This window comes from Natator depressus, chromosome 8, assembly GCF_965152275.1.
Source record: "Natator depressus isolate rNatDep1 chromosome 8, rNatDep2.hap1, whole genome shotgun sequence".
NCBI classification, from domain to species: Eukaryota; Metazoa; Chordata; order Testudines; family Cheloniidae; genus Natator; species Natator depressus.
In genome coordinates this window covers 9,742,987-9,765,013 of record NC_134241.1, presented here as the reverse complement: position 1 = coordinate 9,765,013, position 22,027 = coordinate 9,742,987, and the positions used below count along the sequence as shown (strand labels likewise).

At 44.8% G+C, this 22,027-nt stretch overlaps 1 protein-coding gene across 5 annotated transcripts in view; it reads right to left on the bottom strand.

Moving 5' to 3' along the window:
* Window positions 1–523: 523 nt before the first annotated feature.
* KLHL3 (kelch like family member 3) overlaps window positions 524–22,027 on the bottom strand; it is a 65,527-nt gene continuing 44,023 nt past the window's right edge. For all 5 annotated transcript variants that reach the window (XM_074960396.1, XM_074960398.1, XM_074960399.1 and 2 more), the window contains 7 exons: window positions 14,461–14,578; window positions 13,506–13,703; window positions 11,412–11,513; window positions 7,461–7,589; window positions 2,885–3,025; window positions 2,538–2,681; window positions 524–2,242 (listed from right to left, as the gene is read on the bottom strand). In XM_074960396.1, the coding sequence (XP_074816497.1) occupies window positions 2,214–2,242; window positions 2,538–2,681; window positions 2,885–3,025; window positions 7,461–7,589; window positions 11,412–11,513; window positions 13,506–13,703; window positions 14,461–14,578 (861 nt within the window). In that variant the 3' untranslated portion in view covers window positions 524–2,213. The remainder of the gene's footprint in view (window positions 2,243–2,537; window positions 2,682–2,884; window positions 3,026–7,460; window positions 7,590–11,411; window positions 11,514–13,505; window positions 13,704–14,460; window positions 14,579–22,027) is intronic.

Genomic DNA, 22,027 nt, shown 5'->3' with positions numbered 1-22,027 from the left:
ACACTATCAGAGGCTCGTTCACCTGCACATCTACCAATGTGATATATGCCATCATGTGTCAGCAATGCCCCTCTGCCATGTACATTGGCCAAACCGGACAGTCTCTATGCAAAAGAATAAATGGACACAAATCTGACATCAGGAATCATAACATTCAAAAACTGACAGGAGAACACTTCAACCTCTCTGGCCACTCAGTAAAAGATTTAAGGGTGGCAATTTTGCAACAGAAAAGCTTCAAAAGCAGACTCCAACGAGAAACTGCTGAGCTTGAATTAATATGCAAACTAGATACCATTAACTTGGATTTGAATAGAGACTGGGAGTGGCTGGGTCATTACACATATTGAATCTATTTCCTTAAGTATCCTCAGACCTTCCGTCTAAATGGGCCATCTTGATTATCACTACAAAAGTGTTTTTTTCTCCCGCTGATAATAGCTCATCTTAACTAATTAGCCTCTCACAGTTTGTATAGCAACTTCCAACCTATCTTCTTACTGTATGTTCCATTCTATGCATCCCATGAAGTGGGCTGTAGCCCACGAAAGCTTATGCTCTAATAAATTTGTTAGTCTCTAAGGTGCCACAAGTACTCCTGTTCTTTTTTCTATAAGCTATACTGGAAAACGTCACTTTTATTCTGGAATACAGTGAGTGGGTGGGTAAGGTTCTGTGGCCTGCAATGTGCAGGAGGTCAGACCAGATGATCTTGATGGTCCCTTCTGACCAAGTCTCTGAGTCTACTTTGGAAGTTATACCGCTATAGCTATGCCAGAATAATACCACTGCTGTAATTCTGCAGGGCTATTTCCCCATATAGGAAAGCTCTGACTGGCTCTATAAGGGAAAACAGTGAAACTGACTCTCCCAAAAGTCCTGTAAAATGCACAAAGTTACATGAGGTGGGGGGGTGGGGAGAGGAACTCAGAGGAAACCTTTTATTTGCCCCCGGTGCCCCCCAAACATCTTTCGGGACCCTTTGGTGTTACTTTTAACTACAGCAGATACCCAGAAGTGTGTCATGACTCCCAGCAGCAGGGTATGCTGGGAGTCACACACACAATTTGCAAGCCGATTCCATCCTTTTAAAGGGAAAACAAACTAGCACGAATTTGGTACAAGTGAGATTATTAAAAGTCACAACAGAGCCCAGCTTTCACTCTTTAAAATCCCTTTTTGGAAGGATCTTATAAAGGCTCCTGCTAACTGCTTGGTATGGATGGAAGAAAGTATTTAACACAGAAAACACTTTAAAAAGGAGAACAATGACACTGAAGAATACGATTTCCCTCTTCTGGAAGCGTTAAGACACTGTAGGCATTTTATCTTGGTCTTTAATCACTTCTTGGGTGGTGGAAGATTATTTGGCTGGATACAGGCAAGATGTGTTAATGACTCATTAAGACACATCCTTATGTTTAAATGCTCTGTTCCAAAATGGCCTTGAAATGCAGGACAGAGGTATGACTTTCTTCCTTGATTTTTTAGTTCGAACAGTACATGTTTTATGGGAGCAAAAAGCCCCTCCAGAGCAGCATGTTTCTGTAGGATTAACAACCTTTGGGTGGTGGGGTATTCACCTTTCTCTGGGCAAGCCACTGCCCAGCACATCCTATCCTGTATATAAAAGCAGCTATGTGACTAGCAAAACAATCATACAATGTACATCTCCAATCACATCATAAGTGTGCTAGGGATACATACAGTTGTCCAGTGACATATATACATGTTACTGAGACAGTGTCAAACACAAGCCAGCACCCTGGTCCAGTATATTTCTGATGATCGGAGGTTAGAAGATTCCACTGTCAGTAGTAAATTCCAGGAGCAGTGAGTAAATAGCTTAACTCAAGATGTGTACAAAGTATCAGTAGTGAAGACATTCAGTATATTTGTTTTTACTCACAAGCCCTACAGTAGCGTTTTGTTTCACACACGAAATTCAGTCTCTCCAGTATCAGTTTAAGCACAATGTTTATCCCAGGAAACCGCCTGTTCAGAGAGAATTGATTGCACCAAGGACAACAAGCAACACCTTGGGATTGGCACGCTGCTGCACTATCCACAGAAGGGGAAGTTCTTAATGCAGCACTTGCCACACTAGGAGTTCAACAGCAATAAGGTGGATTAGATCAGGTGCCAGGCATCTCCTCAAGAACACCCATTGAGATTCACTTCACTGCTGCTCCTTGCATTAGCTGGAGTAGGTGTCACAATGGTTTATGAATCACAGCCACACCTGTTGAGAGAATGGACAAACAGACCTCACATAAGCTTTGGAGCAACTGCTGGGTTGTGCTGTAACACACACATGCTGCAAAGACCAAGACCAGCAGCCAGGGCGTGCAAAGGAAGCTGGCGTCCCCAATTCTGTGAAGAGAGCCTCTCCAATGGAAGCCCTGAGGGGCATCAAAAGAAAAGACCAAGTGGCCAGGCGGCACAGTCCTCAGGTTAAGGGATACACACTCCTTGACCTGATAGGGGCAGCTGGCACATCCCGAGTTCTGTTCCCACCTCTTCCCCCGACTATTTACCCGCATAACTTCTTCCAGTGCTCATATTGGTTGGCAGTAAAGTCCATTTATCAGTGATGGGATTATAATACTCTACAGAGGCCAAATTGCAAGAACCATCATCTCCTCCAACCACATAGAGTAGCCCATTCACAGCACACACACCTACAAATAAAATGGACACACTGTTAAACTCTAGATACTATATCCTACTACACCCCCCACCCTCCATCTTTTCTTCATTACAGGAGCCTGTGCATCCAAAGCTTTGCATTTTAACCGTGTACACACAGTACCATTACATACACCCACATGACCGAAGAAAGAAATGAAGATAGAGACAGAACAAACAAACAAACAGTGGTTACCTGCATTTCTTCTACACATGTTCATGTCTGCAACTTGTTTCCAGGTATTTGTTCCTGGATCATAAACCTCCACACTCTTCCTCACCAAGGGACCATCGTGCCCTCCAGTAGCATATAGCTGTCCACTGAGAACACCGACGCCTGCCAAGCAGAGAACAGAATTAGCCAGACCCGGACGGGACAGTGAAACTGATTCTACCTTTCACATCCTTAGCACCGCAAACTTAATAGGCCTGTCTAGTGTGCTAGGTTAGTCGTGTCCATAATGTGGACCACCGCTTAAGAAAGAGAGCAAGAGGGTGTCTGTCTCCTGGACACCTCCCTTCCCATTCATGATTGTGGAACAGCACAATAGCAGCGACAACAGTTCTGTATAGGAGCAGTGACAGTGGGCAGGTATTTACTGCATATTTAGCTCTCTCCCTCATGTGCCTCTGCCTTTTTCAAATACAGGTTAATCACATGGTCTATTTTTTGCTCTTCGTGTCTTCCCCTCTCTCCCAGCTGTTCTGTTCCCCCAGCTGCTCTGCCTGCTGGTCTCCTCCACCTCCTTTGCACAGACCTTCCTGTACTTGGTTCTCTTCTTCCTCTTCCTCTGCTCATGATGGCCCAGCTACTGAGACCTCTTCTCTCCCTCATCCTCCTGTGCATACTGCCTGGATGCTTCATTCTTTTCTCCCTTGAACCAGAGCCAGCGTGTTGCGTAGGGCCCCCCGCACAAATATTCTTGCTTAGGGCCCCCAATGGGCTAGCACCGCCTCTGCCCTGGCTGGTGATTTGCTGGCTCCAGTCCTTGATAGCGGCTCATGGCTCTTTTCTTTTTACCTTAACATAGCAGCAGCTGCCCTGAATAGAGACAACTAAGATGGCTCCTTGTCTGCCACTGTGCTCACAGGCCCTCGGGCCTTGACCCTGTAAGGGAAGCGGGTGAACCGGCCTCGTGTGATCAGCCAGCAATATGCACTGTACCAGTGGCCACAGACTGAGGCTGGGAGCCACTGTTTTAGGTGCCTTTGACAATCCATGTGAATTAGCACATCCAGCAACTTACTCTCAGCAGCAGGATCAAGACCAGTCAAAATGAACCAGCCAGAATGTTAATAAAACAAAGATGGATAAGAAAAGCACTATCCACAGGCTCCAGCCCTCATCTCTGCCCACCCTCCATGCCCTAGAGGTCAAGACATTCAGGTTGTTTGGGGCAAGGGAAGGAGTTCTGAAGTCAAACGCCTCAGAGAGCTCCCTGCTAGCAAATCCCTCTCTTTCAAGCCAAGCAGGCCCCTGCTCAGGTGCCTCTAGTGAGTAGCAACTGTAGTACTGTGACATGGGGAGAGGAGCAGCTTTAGGCAAGCAGGTCCCATGGTATTACAGACAAAACATCACCATCTTAATCCACTGAACACCACTCAGCAGCAAGCTCAGATCCTAGAGCACGGCTGTAACGTGCCCCTCCGCCAGTGGCAGTTTCCAATGCAACTAAGCTGCAGCCCCACCTTTACCTTACACCAGCGCTTCCCAAACTGCGTTCCGCGGAACACTGGTGTTCCGCACGATGTGAATAGGTGTTCCGTGAAAGAATCTAGAATTTAATTTTGACTCTTGCACTTGATTTTTGTACTACTTTATACGCGCTTTCCAGTTAGAAATTGTTAGTTCAAGTTATTTTGAATTTGTATTTTTGCTTTGTTTTATAAAATAAAATATATTTGAGCATAAATAAAGCAATTTTTTATTTGAAAACCAAAGAACTATGAAATAATATTCTAAGTGTTCCGTAATAGGCTAAAAAGTGTTCCATGGCCAAAAAAATTTGGGAAATTGCCTTAAACAATGGGCCTGCTGGTTTTTCTTGTGTTTCACCCCAACAACTTGCTCAGTTAGGTGCCTGATCCATATCCCATAGACATCAAGGGGACTACACTAGCCATGGCATTAGATTTAGGATGTGCTGCAGTAACTGATGGAAAAAAGCTAACAGCAGGAGAGAAATTAACCAGACTGTGAACATGAGTAACAAAAGGCAGATATGCTGTGCTGACTTACCAACATCATTTCTATCCTATCTGGCCTCAGTTTTAGCCAAGTGGGCCTCAGCCACATTTACGCCCCAATCCCTACTACGCTACTGGGATGGTCTGGACTACCTCCAGCTGAGTCAAAAGAAAGCAACACAGATGGATGTCAGCAGCCAAACAGAACTGCCCCAGCCCATGGCAACTCTCTATTACATACTGTATTTAACTTTTGCGCACTGGAGAAACAAGCCCATCTGCAATATTAGGCCAAATTCCAGGTTCAGTGGAGTAACTGGATTTGGCCCAGCGTGTGTGCGCTAATACTGTGATTATTGGGAGACCGCGGGAAATGGGCAGGAAACTTGTGTTACACTTGGGTATATCACACTGGAATTGCAACACTTTCTGAATCATTTTTTAAATAGTAAGTGCAGCCAAATGTTAAGATGGTTAGATTATTAGATTGGGAGAGGAAAAATAAAAAAGTTAGAAATGTCCCATCCAGCCTAAAACGGCCTCTCCACCTGCAGTGCCTGTAGGATTCCATCTGCATCAATGCAGGGTATCTCAGATCCAAAGAGAGGACATCCTTTCCAGGAACGAATGGGATTCTTTTCTGTTGACCTAGTACACAGAAAGAGGCCTGCTGATGCACTGCCAGAATACATGTATTTTTTAGTCTGTACAGGGCCTGCAGCTAGCAATCAAAATTAAACTGCAACTATCCAGTATACAGGTTTCAGAGTAGCAGCCGTGTTAGTCTGTATTCGCAAAAACCAAAGGACTACTTGTGGCACCGTAGAGACTAACAAATTTATCTGAGCATAAGCTTTCGAGAGCTACATAAAGCTTATGCTCAAATAAATTTGTTAGTCTCTAAGGTGCCACAAGTACTCCTGTTCTTTTATCCAGTATACCGGAGCACTTGTTTCCCAAAGAACACTAGATGGCAGCATTGAGCCAACGATGCTGGAGGCACTGACCATTGTTTTATTTGTTGCAATAGTGTTATACTGATAGTCACTTTTTATTGCTCTAAGTAGTGAATTCCATTACTGGCATTTTCCCCCGAGAAGAGGAAAATTCACTGCCTGTTTTGGTAACTGCCGTCATTTGCTGCACCTCATACCCAGCTGAGGAAAAGAAAATGAACAGCAGCATTTGCAGGCAATTGAGAGCATGTTCAGAATATCAGAGCGACTATTTTCCTTCCTCTGTGTTTCGCATTAGAAGTACGTGTAAAGCAGGACTCCCAGCACAGTAGTTTAATAAGGAAACTTCACCAAAAGCAGAGATTCATTATAACCAGAATTGCTATACGCAAGGAATGCCAATTGCACATTGCCATGGACTGACAGTGTGGGATATTCATTCTATTTCCCTGTAAGACAGGGTGAGGCAGGTTCAATGGCCCTGCACAGAGATGTAAAGCTCTTTTGCTGACTCACCCCTGATGTCAGATCAGGAGGGCCCCAAACTAGGAGCGTTAAAGGGTTGGCATGTCAGAGACAGAGGTAATTAGAGGCCGGGGCAGAGAGAGATCCTGCAGAGAAGAGTGCTACAGCCAGTCAAGGAGAAAATTCTTACTGAGGCTTGTGTGTTATTATTTCAGCTAGTAATAAAGGCAAGCCTCGAGGAAAGGGTTGATTTGGGGCCCTAGTCAGTGTGTGTTTCTGGTGGTAGGAGCAGGGTGGGAACTTCACCTTCTTAAACACAGTTTCACTATGTTCACATTCAGCAAAAGTGAGTTTCCACTGCACGTGTTACACCATAATTATAAAACTTCTATAGCATCTTTCATCCACGGATACAAATTACTTACACACGGAGGCTCAGCATTATCATCCCCATTTCAACAGACTAGGAAAATGCACTGATAAGTTTTGTGAGTAGCCTATAGCCATACAACGCTTCAGTAGCAGTCAAGAATGGTACACAAATCCCTTGTTCCCTGTCTTATTCTACAACCCTCTGGCCTGTCCACTCATTAAAAACTGGGTCGAGATGGAGCGCTCGTTAAGATGGAATAAAGTGCTTTAACTTGGTTTTTAGGTCACTTGCTGCAGGTGAATTTTGATCTATGAAACACCTGCTATATATACAGTGACCTATGGAAATCAAGAGGAAGCCCACAGGACAAGAAATGAAGTGGTGGACGGTGCAAGTGACGGTGTGTCAGAGCTTGGCTTTCTGGTCCCAGGGTGAGTTTGCAGGGCTGGCAATTAGAAAAGCTGTCTTTTTACCGCACGGACAAGGCAAGTTTGATATGGAAGCTACTCAGAGACAATAGACATGATGCCATTTCTTGGAGTCACTGTCCAAAGCAGAGATTAATTTTAATTTTGGGGGAGATTTAACACAGTCAAGGGAGCAGTTGGAAGCTTCCATGTGATCACGACCCACACGAAAAAAGCTTCACTCCTCAGAACTAGCAGCCCAACAACGCAACTTCTTCACCTCCTCACCATGCAGTGACAGGGGATAAAAGCCGGACATATGTGAATTAAATGCTTCCGAGAAGTGGGAAAAGGATTTATTTAAAGGTGTCTCAGAATCAATACCTGCACCGCTGCGCCGAGTGCTCATATCAGCGACGTAGGTCCATTCATTTGTAGCTGGATTATACTGTTCTACGGTACTAAGGCACTGACGTGATGCTCCATCGTAACCTCCCACAGCATACAGCTTACCTGCAACAAACACGGCACAGACTAATCAGAGAGAAATGGGTGCATTTAATATCTGATCATCACAATAGGGTACATTATCATCAATCATTTGTAGACTACCATAGTGCCGAAAGATCCAATTGAGATTGGGGTGCCACTGGGTGAGTCTGTATCTCTTTTCGGGTGGGGAGAGGGGGCACTCTACTACACAAGTTAGAGCATATTTACAATTGATGTGCCCGTTTTTAAGCGGCGAACACGAACACTGTCTCCACAGGAAAATGCAGGAGGCTGGAATCCCAGAAGGCCAGAGTTCTAATCCAGCTCTACCACGTGATTCACTGCACCAGATTCAGAGGTAGTGTGAAAACACAATCAGACCCTCAGACCCACTCACACCCAGTTTATGAGGTGTAAGGGACTCTAAACTGCTGCAGCTGATACACCCAGGAGAAGGTGTCCATTTAAAGCAGGCTTTCACCTGCTTTAACCTTACACATCCCTATATCCTCCCATTCAGTTGCTAGATTTTCTGTCTGTTACGTGCATTATGCTGATGTATACGCCCTTATATTCACTTAGCCAAATGCAGAGGTGATGCGTAAAAACAATATACTGCAAGCTATATATTGGTAAGTGGGCATGAATCTAACTGATTCAGAGGGAGACTAAGTTAGCGTAACATGCACTGTAAAGGGGGCAGAACTATGTGGAAGCGTCACCCATTTAGGACACAATCTCAGCCATGAATTTGGCCAATTATGTTGCCTTGGGAACAACATTCCAATTTCTCTGCTTTAGTAAAATGGAGCTAATATTTACCTCACAGTGGTCTTACATAGGAGTTAAATTACATTCACCTCAGTAGCACCTTCTGGTTTGAAAACACAGTGCAATATTTAAGATGCCATGAAAGCGATAAACATGGAATAATCTACTCCACTGCAAAGGGCATCTGCATTGGCTACAGTTAAACACTAAATCCCTATTTTGAAGAATCCTGGCCAGTCGAAAGTGAGCTGATGTTGTAACTGCAGCTCAAGGTTGTCTGCTCCTTTGGGCTGAGTGTATAGCATCATCTTGTTCGTGTTGTGCTGATGCATGCCAGGAGCCATGCGTACGATTGGTATCCCCAACAAACGAACGGAAAAAAAAAATGACGGGCATCTAACGAGGCTGTATCTCGGAGCAGCATTGTCAACAAAATAATACTTAAATTCTACCCTCGGTCTTTGCCCAAAACCCTCCTGAGGTGAACGGGATTACAGTACTTACGTTCTGTGAGGGTACAACATGACCTTAAATGGGTCGCTCACCCTTTTGCTCTGTGACCCTCCTGCTGTCTGTTTTTACAATGTCTGGTCTTTTCCACCATCTTCTTTCCCTGATGGCTTTACAACTCCAAGAGGATGCAGGCTATTTTCCTTCACACAGTGTTACCACACACAGCGGGAGCCCAACCATGAACCCTTACACACACAGCTCCACTGACTATGTGACCATGCACGTGAATAACTGCTAACTCATGTTAGAGAGAGGTTCACAAGAACCAGAACCAGCACCAGTCTTTTGTTCCTTCTATCCTGTTTCATACTAAGGAACACTGGAAACCTGTGTCCTTCCAGAGGGTGACTCTGGTAGTGACTGTTAGTGGGGATTATTACATCTTTCTCAGTGCTGCTCCTGCTGCTCGGTAGTATCATCCATGGGAAACGGCTGGAGTCTGGGGATTTATGGGTATTTTTAAGAGTGTGCCACAGGTGCCGAGAGCTTGCGAGATCATGCCCTTTTGTTTAGTGTACCATACATTTCAATAAATAGATACTGTCTAATTTCACTTAAAACAACACCCTCCCATAAACCTTGCCAACTTTCTCCAATTTGCCATGTAAAGCATTTAATTCTCCTCTTTGTTTTAATCTCAACAGTACGGGGTATTGAGCTCACCCCATTACAGAGGGCCCCTGAAAAGCCCTTTGTACCAATTAAGTCTCAAATTAAGCACAACTGAAGTGTGGTGGGGGCCCATGCACCAGTCTGAACCTCGCCTAATACGAACACTAATAAGCCTGCCTACACTCAGGTCCTGGGCGACACGCTGCCTTTCTTCCTACTGGTGAAAATTGGCTGAAGTCAAAGTCAGTCCCATCACACTTCACTGGCAAGATCAGTTTCTTACACTTCCATATGGCACGGGTAATTGCACTCCCCTGTTACTGTCTCTTTAGACATTTCATACACTTATTTGTGCAATCACGTCAACCCCGCTGGTGTTTTAGGTTAACAAATCAAAGCAGGAAACATTTTGGTGCCGACTATGCTCTACCAAGGTAACGTTTGTTGGTTTGCATCAACTATTAGATATGGTCAATAACTGTAGGCACCAGGTCAATTTTCATCATATTCAGTCTCTGTGGCTAGAACTCTGGGGGTGTTGTTTAACTCTGGGCAGTGGCTTAAGCCGTATATCAAATTTGTTGTTCGCTCCTGCTGATTTAAAACCTGTTCAGCTCCAAGACACTTGGCTATTTTTGCTCCAGCGGGTCTACACGTGCATTTGTTTTGCCTTGTTTAAAAGAAAAATTACCATAGCATTTCTTAAATGTCTGTTAAGCATTCGAACTGAATATGACCCATTTTGGCTTTTCATAGGTATCACTGTTTACTAAGCACATCATAAGCATATGAATAATTAAGGAAATTATTATTAAACTCCACAAGCAGTTAAGCAGATTTTAGCCGCTCTATCACTACTTAAAGAGAAACGGACTTCAGTTCCTCTCCTCCTCCCTTTTTTAAAGAAAATTTCTAATCCATTCCCATTTACTGGCCAAACCAGCCCATTTGCAATCCCAGGAACTCAAGTTTGTAACATACTGGGGCTAACTCCACCAACCAATCACTACATACTGTACTAATGGGAGACAGCTACAACCCGCTGCAATTAGGGCTACATAATAAAAACACTGCCACAAAGTTCCACAAAATGGAAAGAAATTCATATTCTAAAGTGATCGTTCCCCTGGATTCTAAGCAAGGTAAAATGAAATCAACCCATTTGGCACCAGACCTCAGGACTTTCATACTTACATGTTCATGCTGATGGCTGTTTCAACAATTGCAACTGCCCCTTATCCTTCCCTGCCTCATCCCTGTGCTGGCATGGTACTGAAATTTGTTACTGTAAATTCCCCATTTACGCACAATGCAGAATGGGCAACCGAACACGTAAGTCCGACGCAAACAACTGCAGAATCTTATGATTTTGTTCGTAGTGTGCCACCCAGCTAAGGTGCCAGGATTTTAACTGTGCTTCAGCCTTCATTTTGGAGGGCAGATTTTTAAAGGTCTTCCTCTTGTGGTTGCCATTGTCTATCACAATGCTTGCTGATGACCACAACAGAACACCCTCACAGTGCCTTGTTTCACTGACCAGAGACGTCTCAGAATGTTATTCTCCCACCAAAAAAATGAGAATGCCCCACGTAAAGCAGGAGAGGTGGCCAGCTGCTGTTGGGCCCAGCATCAGTATCAAGATCCTGTGCCATGTAGCGCAGATGGCAAAACATACAATTTTCCCGCAAACAAAGGGACTATTCAAAGCTGCAGCAATTTAGTCATGTTAAAAAAAAAAAAAATCTTTACCAATCAACAAACATCTAGAATGCAGCTTTTAGAAACCGGCCTGGCTTGTTCTTGTGCTCATCTGCCAGCAGGTTACCTCAGGGAATATTTGGAGAACAGCTCCTGCTCCTTCACTGCAGGAACTCAGACTTTAATCACTTGTGTTTTCGTTTTAAATAGTAATATTCAAGTGACTGAAATGGCTGCTATTATTCTTACCCTCCACAACTCCAACTCCAACACTGCTTCTTCTTGTGTTCATGGGAGCCACAAAAAACCACTCATTGGTTTTATAGCTATAGGCCTCTACTGATGCCAGACCTAGTTAAAAAGAGGATACATAGATTAGCATTGTACTGTTCTCCCCCCTGGAGACACATCTCCACCGTGACCTGGACTAAAGTTTCCCAAGGTTCTCAATTCCCTCCCCACTCCCATGGCAGTTGCGCGGCCATTTTCCTGCTAGGCAAGGAAAAGCAGGTTGGTACTGGCCCATCAATGCTGCTCCTTCTGCAGCCAGGAAGATTGCTATTGAGCCTTACCAGATGACTCCCTGTCCTGAGGCTGCTGCCACTTCTAATGCGCTGGGAATAAGAGACTGGATCTGGGGCCTAGATCCCGAGCTCTTCAGCTGGAATAGTCCAACAGTGACTGTCCTTTCAAGCGACATTAAAATCAGTCCAATGCAAAGATTTTAAAACCGCCCCTTTAAGCCCTCTGAGGTTTGCTCATCACAAGCTTGTCTACATTGCAAAGTTATACCAGCACAAGCTAAGGTGTGAACTGAAACCACTATGCTTACACTGGGATAACAGCCAGGTTGGCATTCTTATTCTGATAAAAGAGTGCTTTGTTCTGGTTTGGCTTTTGTTACTTCGGCAAGGGTTTAAAAAGCCTCTCTTATTCCAGAATAAGTGTCCACACAGGGAGTTCCACCAATATAATTATATTACAGTAACTAGGCCAGTATAACTGGTAAAACTCGCCTGTGCAGGCAAGCCCTTCGGGAAAGGCAGAGTTAGTTTTGCATCAACACCCAAAATCTGGATGCTTATCTGAACTTTCTGAAGCAAATGGGTCTCAGAAATACAGCTAGAAATACAGCAAAACCAGTCTCCTGCAGTAACTTCAGCACTTTCCCTTCCAGTCCTGGGCAGAACCTGGAAGCACTGAAGTGTGCAAAACAGAAGGACAAGGAAGGGTGTGGGAGAAGTGACAAGCAAGTATTTCACCTTGACAAGTTCAGAGAAGGCTTTTGTTTAATCCAAACCCATTTCACCCATCTCCATTTAAAACAGTATGAAACAATGGTCAATCTGGGGTTTGAACTAGAGCTGGCGAAATACTTCAGAACATTTTTGTATTAATGTTCATTCCAATTCTTAAATAAGGCTGCTCTGACTGCATTTTGTGATCACTTTCCATGTATGTTCTAAGTGAACAGTTTACTGGAAAGAAAATTGGCCTAAAAAGGAAATTTTTAGTGAATACTACAGAATAGTTACAGAAAGATAATCGTGAGTCTTTACACCAGAAAACTGATTCTAAGAGAGAAGTTTTAATCTAATCCAATCAGTAAAGAAAACAAAACCATATGACCTCTGGCAAAACCAAACCAACCAAAACAGTTGAAGATTTCAAATGCAGTTATTTTATATTCACAGCTCACCAGCATACTACAGCTCAAGAAATGTTTGCAGAGATTACGGCGGGCAGAATTTCAGAACAATTAATGCATTCAAGAAAGACGCAGAGTTTTTAGAAACGAACTATTTGCTCAGTTCTAGTTTGAGCCATTCAAGCACAACTGCAAAGTGAACGTAACTATTATTTCATGGCAAAAAAGAACCCAATAATAATACCGACACTTTCCAACAGTGAGATGCCTCTGAAACACGCACTTTAAAATATCCCCATAGTTCCCAATCCCATCTTCACTAACCAGATCTACTAGCAAATCAGGATTTTTGCTGCTCCTGGCGATTGTCACTTAAAGTGAATGTTAGTGAATCACTTGCCTTGCAATAGCAAGATCCCTACAAAAACCAAAGATGTTTGCTATGAAAACATTTCCTTTTAAAGCGTCAGACTCTTGTTGAATAAATTCTTACTTTCTAGAGGAAAAAAAAACAAACACAAGACATCAAAACACAAAGCTTCAAACGTAGGTGTGGACAACTGGTTGGAACTAACTGCTGTTTTCTACCGTGAGGGAATTTGCCGTTCAAGGACTCCCTGTGAGGGACCTGGAGAACACAGAACTAGTACAATATCCATTTCATTTGGCTGCCTGGCTTTTGTGCAGTAACATACCAGTGCTTCCATCAAATCCACCCACAGCATACAGGAGTTCATTCAGCACAGCCGCCCCCAAAGTGCTCCGTCGTTCCTGCATGCTGGCAATTGACGTCCACTGATCCTTCACACCGTCATACACGTCTACAGTTCGCACTCTCAGAGAGCCGTTAAACCCTCCGACAGCATAAACGTTGCCTGCCATAAACACCACACCTGTTAGAAGGGGAGAGAGACTTAAGTCTCCGAGTTAGGTTTAGAGATCCAACCGCACCTACAGGTTCCAACCGCACCTACAGGTAGCTTGGAAAAGAGATACCATCAGATGGCTCTGTTGGTATTTGTAACAGAGAAGGGATAAATAGGACATTTGCAAATGTTTAGCATTTACTTGCTCTGTACAACCATCAGATCTGAATAAGAGAACGTACAGATTGTAGGGAAAATAACGCACATAACACAGAATATTAAACCAGGCCTCACCCAAGCTGGTCTGCAAGCCTGCCAATTCCAAGGTGGGTATGAGACCCAGATAATTTCAAGGTGCCTCAGAGGGGGGGAGCAAAGTATGGATCCGGAGAGCACCTCTGGATGCTGGATGGTAGGTCAGTCAGATCTCCAAGGAGGAGCAAGTTTCAACTCCACATACCTCACCTCTGCTAGGAAAAATCCCTTCTCTTTCAAACTGCAAGTCCAGTGAATGATCTCTGTTCCCAGCTCTTTACTGGAAAGCCAACAGGGAAAGTTGGCTCCCACTGTGAAGCCAGGCCAGAGGAGATGGAAGGAATAGCATAGAGGAAGTAGTGGGGAGCGAGCTGGCTCTGTGCCCATTTGGGGGAGAGACGCTTTCTCCTGGATCTTGGTGGGAGGCAGAGCTGTTGTCGGCTGGAAACAGAGAGGGGCTGAATACACTTCTTTCCCCTAAGGAATTTAGTGGGAAAGTGATGGAGGCTACTGGACATGTTCCATTTACCTGCTCTGCATCTCCGGGAGGGAAGCTCAGCTATCTGCTCCCACCGATCCTCCTCAAAATCGTAACACTCCACGCTCCGGATGGCTTTGGGCGCTTGCCCACCAACCACAATCATTATCTGGGAAGGAAAAACAAGAGAAGGGAAACCCTTAGGTCAAGGACTGTTTACACAGCGGGCTGCATCCTGCAAAATAAAAACCACTACCAGAACCTAGTCGAAGTGAGCTATATTGACAGCTGGGGGGAGGAGGGTGATTTTTAAAGGCATAAAAGGGTTGGGCCCTTTGAGAATCTGTCCCTAGAGGACCTATACGCCCAGGAGCACAGCTTATTACATACTGTTTAGGGGGGAAACCTACAAACAAAGCAGGCTTTTGTGCTTATGCTGACCTCAATATATGCTAAAAGATTTCCCCCTCACCCAAGCTGGTCTGCAAGCAGTTTTTTGGCTTGCATCAGGGTGCTCCATCCCACCAATTATCATTGCCCAAGCAACCCAGCTGGGTCAGCAGAACGTCAACGGCCCCAAAGACTGCCCAAAGTTCTTTGAATTCTCCCTCTCTGGCAGATGAGATGTCCCCCTTAAGAAATCTTGCTCTATGGTCAATCTCTATAGGGTTGCTGTGCCCTTTTCCTCACTCTAATGCAATACCTACGTTTTCAAATCACAAGTGATGGCTCTTGCTCAGCAGAGGACACAAAGCACCAGCATGGTTCTCATGGGACAGCTGGTGAGAAAAAGTGCTCTCTTTTGGTTGGACTAGATCTCTGGGATCCATGCCCACACGATGGGTTAAATACCACAGTTCACAGAATAACAGAGTTGGAAGGGACCTCTGGAGGCCATCTAGTCCAACCCCCTGCCCAGAGCAGGACCAATCCCAACTAAATCATCCCAGCCAGGGCTTTGTCAAGCCTGACCTTAAAAACTTCTAAGGAAAGGGATTCCACCACCTCCCTAGGTAACACATTCCAGTGTTTCACCACCCTCCTAGTGAAAAAGTTTTTCCTAATATCCAACCTAAATCTCCCCCACTGCAACTTGAGACCATTACTCCTTGTCCTGTCATCTGCTATCACTGAGAATAGTCTAGATCCATCCTCTTTGGATCCACCTTTCAGTTAGTTAAAAGCAGCTATCAAATCCCCCCTCATTCTTCTCTTCCGTAGACTAAACAATCCCAGTTCCCTCAGCCTCTCCTCATAAGTCATGTGTTCCAGACCTCTAATCATTTTTAGAGTGGACTCGCTCCAATTTCTCCACATCCTTCTTGTAGTGTGGGGCCCAAAACTGGACACACTACTCCAGATGAGGCCTCACCAATGTCGAAAAGAGGGGAACTATCACGTCCCTCGATCTGCTGGCAATGCCCCTACTTATACACCCCAAAATGCCATTGGCCTTCTTGGCAACAAGGGCACACTGTTGACTCATATCCAGCTTCTCGTCCACTGTCACCCCTAGGTCCTTCTCTGCAGAACTGCTGCCGAGCCATTCGGTCCCTAGTCTGTAGCGGTGCATGGGATTCTTCCGTCCTCAGTGCAGGACTCTGCACTTGTCCTTGTTGAACCTCATCAGATTTGTTTTGGCCCAATCCTCTAATTTGTCTAGGTCCCTCTGGATCCTATCCTTACCTCTCCTCCCAGTTTAGTGTCATCTGCAAACTTGCTGAGGGTGCAATCCACACCATCCTCCAGATCATTAATGAAGATATTGAACAAAACCGGCCCCAGGAGTGACCCTTGGGGCACTCCGCTAGATACCGGCTGCCAACTAGACATGGAGCCATTGATCACTACCCATTGAGCCCGACAATCTAGCCAACTTTCTACCCACCTTGTAGTGCATCCATCCAGCCCATACTACTTTAACTTGCTGACAAGAATACCGTGGGATACCGTGTCAAAAGCTTTGCTGAAGTCGAGGAATAACACGTCCACTGCTTTCCCTTCATCCAGAGAACTAGTTATCTCGTCATAGAAGGCAATTAGATTAGTGAGGCATGACTTTCCCTTGGTGAATCCATGCTGACTGTTCCTGATCACCTTCCTCTCCTCTAAGTGCTTCAGAATTGATTCCTTGAGGACCTGCTCCATGATTTTTCCAGGTCTGAGGTGAGGCTGGCTGGCCTGTAGTTCCCAGGATCCTCCTCCTTCCCTTTTATAAAGATGGGCACTACATTAGCCTTTTTCCAGTCTTCCGGGACCTCCCCCGATCGCCATGAGTTTTCAAAGATAATGGCCAATGGCTCTGCAATCACATCCGCCAACTCCTTTAGCACTCTCGGATGCAACGAATCCGGCCCCATGGACTTGTGCACGTCCAGCTTTTCTAAATAGTCCCGAACCACCTCTTTCTCCACAGAGGGCTGGCCACCTCCTCCCCATGCTGTGCTGCCCAGTGCAGTGCAGTTAGTAGTATTGCAAAACTATCACTGAAATCAGCCTCTGTACCAGATGACTGGAAGGTAGCTGATGTAATGCTAATTTTTAGAAAGGGCTCCCTGAGGGGATCCTGGCAATTACAGGCCAGTGAGCCTAGTGTCAGTGCTGGACAAATTGGCAGAATTATAGTAAAAGAAGAGAATGATCAGATAGACAGGAAAACACAATTTGTGGGGGAAGAGTCAACATGGCTTTTGTAGAAGGAAGTCATGCATCACCAATTTGTCTGCATTCTCAGAGAGTCAACAAGCATGGGAATAAGGGTGATCAAGTCAATATAGTGTACTTGGATTTTCAGGAAGCCTTGACAAAGTCCCTCACCAAAGGCTCTTATGGAAACTAGGTAGCCATGGGATAAAAGGGAAGGTCCTCTCCTGGATCGGTAGCTGGTTGAAAGATAAAAAACAAAGGGTACGAACAAAAAAAATGGACAGTTTTCACAATGGACAGAGGTGAAGAGCAGGGTCCCCTAAGGATCTGTATGGAAACCTGTGCTGTTCAACATATTTATTAATGATCTAGAAAGGAGATGAATAGAGAACTGGCAAAGTTTACAGACAACACAAAACTATTCAAGATAATTAAATTCAAAGCAGACTGTGAGGAGTTAGAGAGATTTCACAAAACTGGGTGACTGAGCAACAAAATGGTAGATGAAATTCAGCGTTGATAAGGGCAAAGTAATGTATGTTGGAAAACATAATCCCAACTATCCATATATAATGATGAGTTCTAAACTAGCTGTTACGAAAGAAAGATGTTGGAGTCACCATGGACAGTTCTGCTCAATGCACAGCAGCAGTCAAAAAGGTTAACAGTTCCTAATATACTGTTAGGAAAGGTATAACCAAAAAAAAAAAAAAAAAAAAAAAGGACAAAATACCTTACTGCAACTGTATAAATCCATGGTGCACCCACACCTTGAATACTAAGTCCAATTCTGGTCGTCCCATCTCAAAAAGGATATAGTGGAACTGGAAAACATTCAGAGAAGGGCAACAAAGATGACCAATGGTATGGAACAGCTTCCATAAGAGGACAGACTAAAGATTAGGTCTGTTCATTTTAGAAAAGAGACAACGAGGGGGATATCATAAAGGTCTATAAAATGATGAATAGTGTGTGTGGGGGGGAAATGAATAGAGAAGTGAGATTTACCTTTTCATACAATACACTAACCAGGGGTCACCCAATTAAATGAACAGGCAGCAGGTTTAATACAAACAAGAGGAAGAACTTTTTTCACACAACAAACCTGTGAAACTCATTGGCATGGGATGTTGTGAAGGCCAAAAGTATAACTGGATTCAAAAAAGAACTAAATTCATATGGGATACGTCCATCAATGGTTATTAGCCAAGATAGTCAGCAACTCAACCCCATGCTTGGGGCAACCCTAAACCTTTGCCTATCAGAAGCTGGGAATGGAAGATGGCTGGATCACACCATAACTACCTAGGTCTGTACATTCCCTCTGAAGCTCTGATATGGCCTATTGTCAAAGACAGGATACTAGGCAAGATGGACCATGATCTGACCCAGTATGGCAGCTCTTATGTTCTTATGCAATAGGGATTTCCCCATGGACTCTCCCTCAAAACCTTTCCCACTGCAGCAGAAGAGTTCTAAAGAGACCCAGAGATTCAAGGAAATCCCCCATTCCCACCTTGCCAAGGAAAGGCAATGGAAATCACTGGCCTTTAAGGGAGAAAATACATATTTGAAGGCTAATCGGACATACTCCTGGCTGGACATCCTGCCTCCCAGGACTGTCTTACGGGAATTTTCTCAAATGACCTCTGAAGATTCTTCTTCTCAGTTTATCCCCCGTTTTGTAACTTAGCCCCAGCCATGGAAGCCCTGCTTAATTCAGCAGCCCATCACCCCATTTATTTATTGCCCGTGTGCCTTGTCACATTTACCTGTGTAATGCATAAATCAGCGTAGCATTTCTCATCCCACCACAGACCCGCACAATGCACCAGTGCTCTAAGTGGAGAAGACCTCAGTGTCGTTTCAGTGGTCAGACCACCGCTTATTTGCTGTTTTCATAGTTATGCTGACAAATACTGATGCTGATAAATAAGTGAAGCACTCCAGGTGGACCACCACCCATGATGGAAACTACTCCCCCAGAAAGCACCATGTCTGTGTAAGGGATTAGAGTGTTACAGGGATTCTCAGACTTCATTGCACCGCAATCCCCTTCTGACACCAAAAATTGCTACACGACCCCAGGAGGGGGGACCGAAGCCTGAGCCCGCCCGAGCACCATGGCCCAGGATCGGGGGCCAAAGCCCAAGCCCCACCATCCTGTGCGGGGGTGGGGAACTGAAGCCCCAGGGCTTCAGCCCCAGCAGGGGGCCTGTAACCTAAGCCCTGCCACCCAGGGCTGAAGCCCTCAGGTTTCGGCCCCAGGCAATGGGGCTCAGGCTTCAGCTTCGGCCCTGGGCCCCAGCAAATCTAAGCCAGCCCTGGCAACCTCACTAAAATGGGGTCGTGACCCACTTTGGGGTCCCGACCCACAGTTTGAGAACTGCTGGAGTAGTAGGTCTGGCTGTGGATTGCACAGGGAGGTCCTTGTCAGCTTCCTAAGGTCTCTGATGCAACATGTGCACTGAAACAAATCCAGTGCATTTTAAGTCTAAATTGCTTAGATCTTAGTAAACTTTATCTTGATCAACAGGAAAAAAAAAATAATAAAATCCCAGTGCATTTTCTGAAGCCCCCAGTCGACACATTTCTGGCCCGTGACTGTTGGTTTGGGAACGCAGGAACATTCCCGATGAGAGCTCAGCTGTTGATGGCTGCCCATAGCAACCAAGCTCCAATGGAACCCCGGCAGATTTTTGAAACGGTCGCTGGCTCCTTCACTGAGAAAGCAGCTTGATTTGTGCACTGCTCTGAAGACATTACTTCTTATTCTCTACAGCTATCGAGAGTGAGATTTACTCCTCTTATCACAACACAGCATGCCAGCAGGAGCAAGCATTACACAAGACAAGCGTATTTTTAGAAGGCTGAGGAGCTGGCACCAAGATAATTAGCCTCGGAACAGATCAACAACGTGACGGGGGGAAAAATAAAACCCCGATCTCTTGTTTCTGAGAAAAAACAATGTAGCCTAGTATGTAAAGGTCCTGAGTTCAAGTCCCAGACGGTTGGGGTGGAATGGGATGATTAGATAACAGTCTAGAAGTATTTACAAGGCATAAAAAACAGGGAAAGAGACCTCTGTATAACTGTTTAATGTAGAAGCAATAGCATGAAATTGAGGTGACAAGGTAAAAAGTTATCAGGAAACATTTCCTAACAAGGGTGACCTACTAATTGTGGACTAGCCTCCCAAGGAAAAGGGAGGAAAGCCATGGAGCTTAAGACATTTAAAATGAGGAGTTGACAAAGCAGTGGAGATTATACAGCAGGAAACAATCCCACATTGGTAGGAGCAATAGACAAGACCATATAGTTTCTCAATGAGGAAGGTCCAGCGGGAGGAACCTCCCTCCCTTTCTTTTTCAGCTAGATGGAAGGCAGAGGTGGGGGGCCCGGCTAGTAGGTTTTTCTTTCATACTTTGGGGTCATGGCATAGAAAAATGTTGAGAACCTCTGAACTTATTGACCTCAAATCTTTTCCACCTCTCGTTTCTCCAGTTCCATGATTCCAGCGCACGGTCCGTAAAGGGCAAAGACACATTTACCATGACAACCCCAAGGGTAGATTCTGAAGATTAATTCCTATTAAGAACCACAATATGTAGGTAAATACGATGCATGCACTACAGAACTGCAAATTAACAGTATCCAGCAAATCAGTATTTGAATACCGCCTCCTGAGATAAAACTGGTACACAGCCTCACAAAATCTAGCTTCCTATTGTTTATAACTGGAGGAATAGGCACGTGATTTGACATCTTACAGCCTGAAATTCTCATTAATAACTTCAGTGACAGTTTTCTGTGCAAGCCGCCTGTATGCTTTGGGGATGGGGTAGCTTTTTTCTCCTCCATCTTTTTCTTACTAATGAACATGGATGCAGAGCAGTGCACAGCTCCCATATCAATATAGGGAATCTCGGAGTTATTTTTTCTTGTGCCACATCTATTTTTAGTCGCTGCTCAGAATCTGCCATCAGCCAGTTTTCAGATAAGGTTGGCTAGGGTTTTTTTTGCTGTATCAGGCTCTGCCTCCAACATGCAGATGAACTAATGCGAGCTAAAAGCACCATAGCCCTCTCCAACCGCACAATATCCAAGCTGCTTCACTCAGCAGAAATCTCAGCCAACTCTCTGAGCACTGTAAACTCCTGCCTACCCCACGGTTCTCAACTGTAGTCCCGAGGCCACCAGTAGCCCCCACAACACTGCTGGTGGTCCAGAATGAAATATTTTGAGAACCAAACAGTGGGAAATTCGAACATCGGAACTGCCATATTGGATCAGACCAGTCTACTCCAGTATCATGTCCCTGATACTAAGGAGAGTACCGCAGGAGGGTGCAGTAAACCCCTGTAGTAGACTACTCTGGGAATTACTTGCCCATAAAGGAAGTAACTCTCATCAGTTAGCGACTGGCTCATGCTCCAATGCAGGTGGTTTTATAGCTCTTCTAAAAAAACCCAAAAACCAGCTAGCCTACCTAATGGAAATGCTGCTACTGCTGTCATTACGCATGTGAGTGTCTAACCCTATTTTTAAATGGTCAGTTCAACTAGTTTCCATCCTACTGAAACTGAGCTCGCTTGTCTGCACTTCCCAGGAGAAATACTCGTGCTATTTCTGAAGACAGGATGAATATTTGCTACCCTCCAGGCTCCTAGGATAGTAGCCAATTTTAAGGAGACTGAGGCAGATTCTTGACCCTGTCCTGCTCAGGCAACATAAAAAGGATCGGAGACTAGCCACAAATCCTCTGGTGGGCATTCCCCTGGCATGGGGGAATTTCCAGAATGTGTGCTATTGTCAGGCTGCCTTCAGCAGGCTTTGGGTCAGGCCCTATCAGAGCCACTGAAACGCAACAGAATTAGGAATCAATCAAATGAAATCTAGTAAGAGAACAAGCTCTAGCCATTCAAAGGTGAAAGATGCCTCTAATGACGCAATATCAAAGCCAATTAAAAAA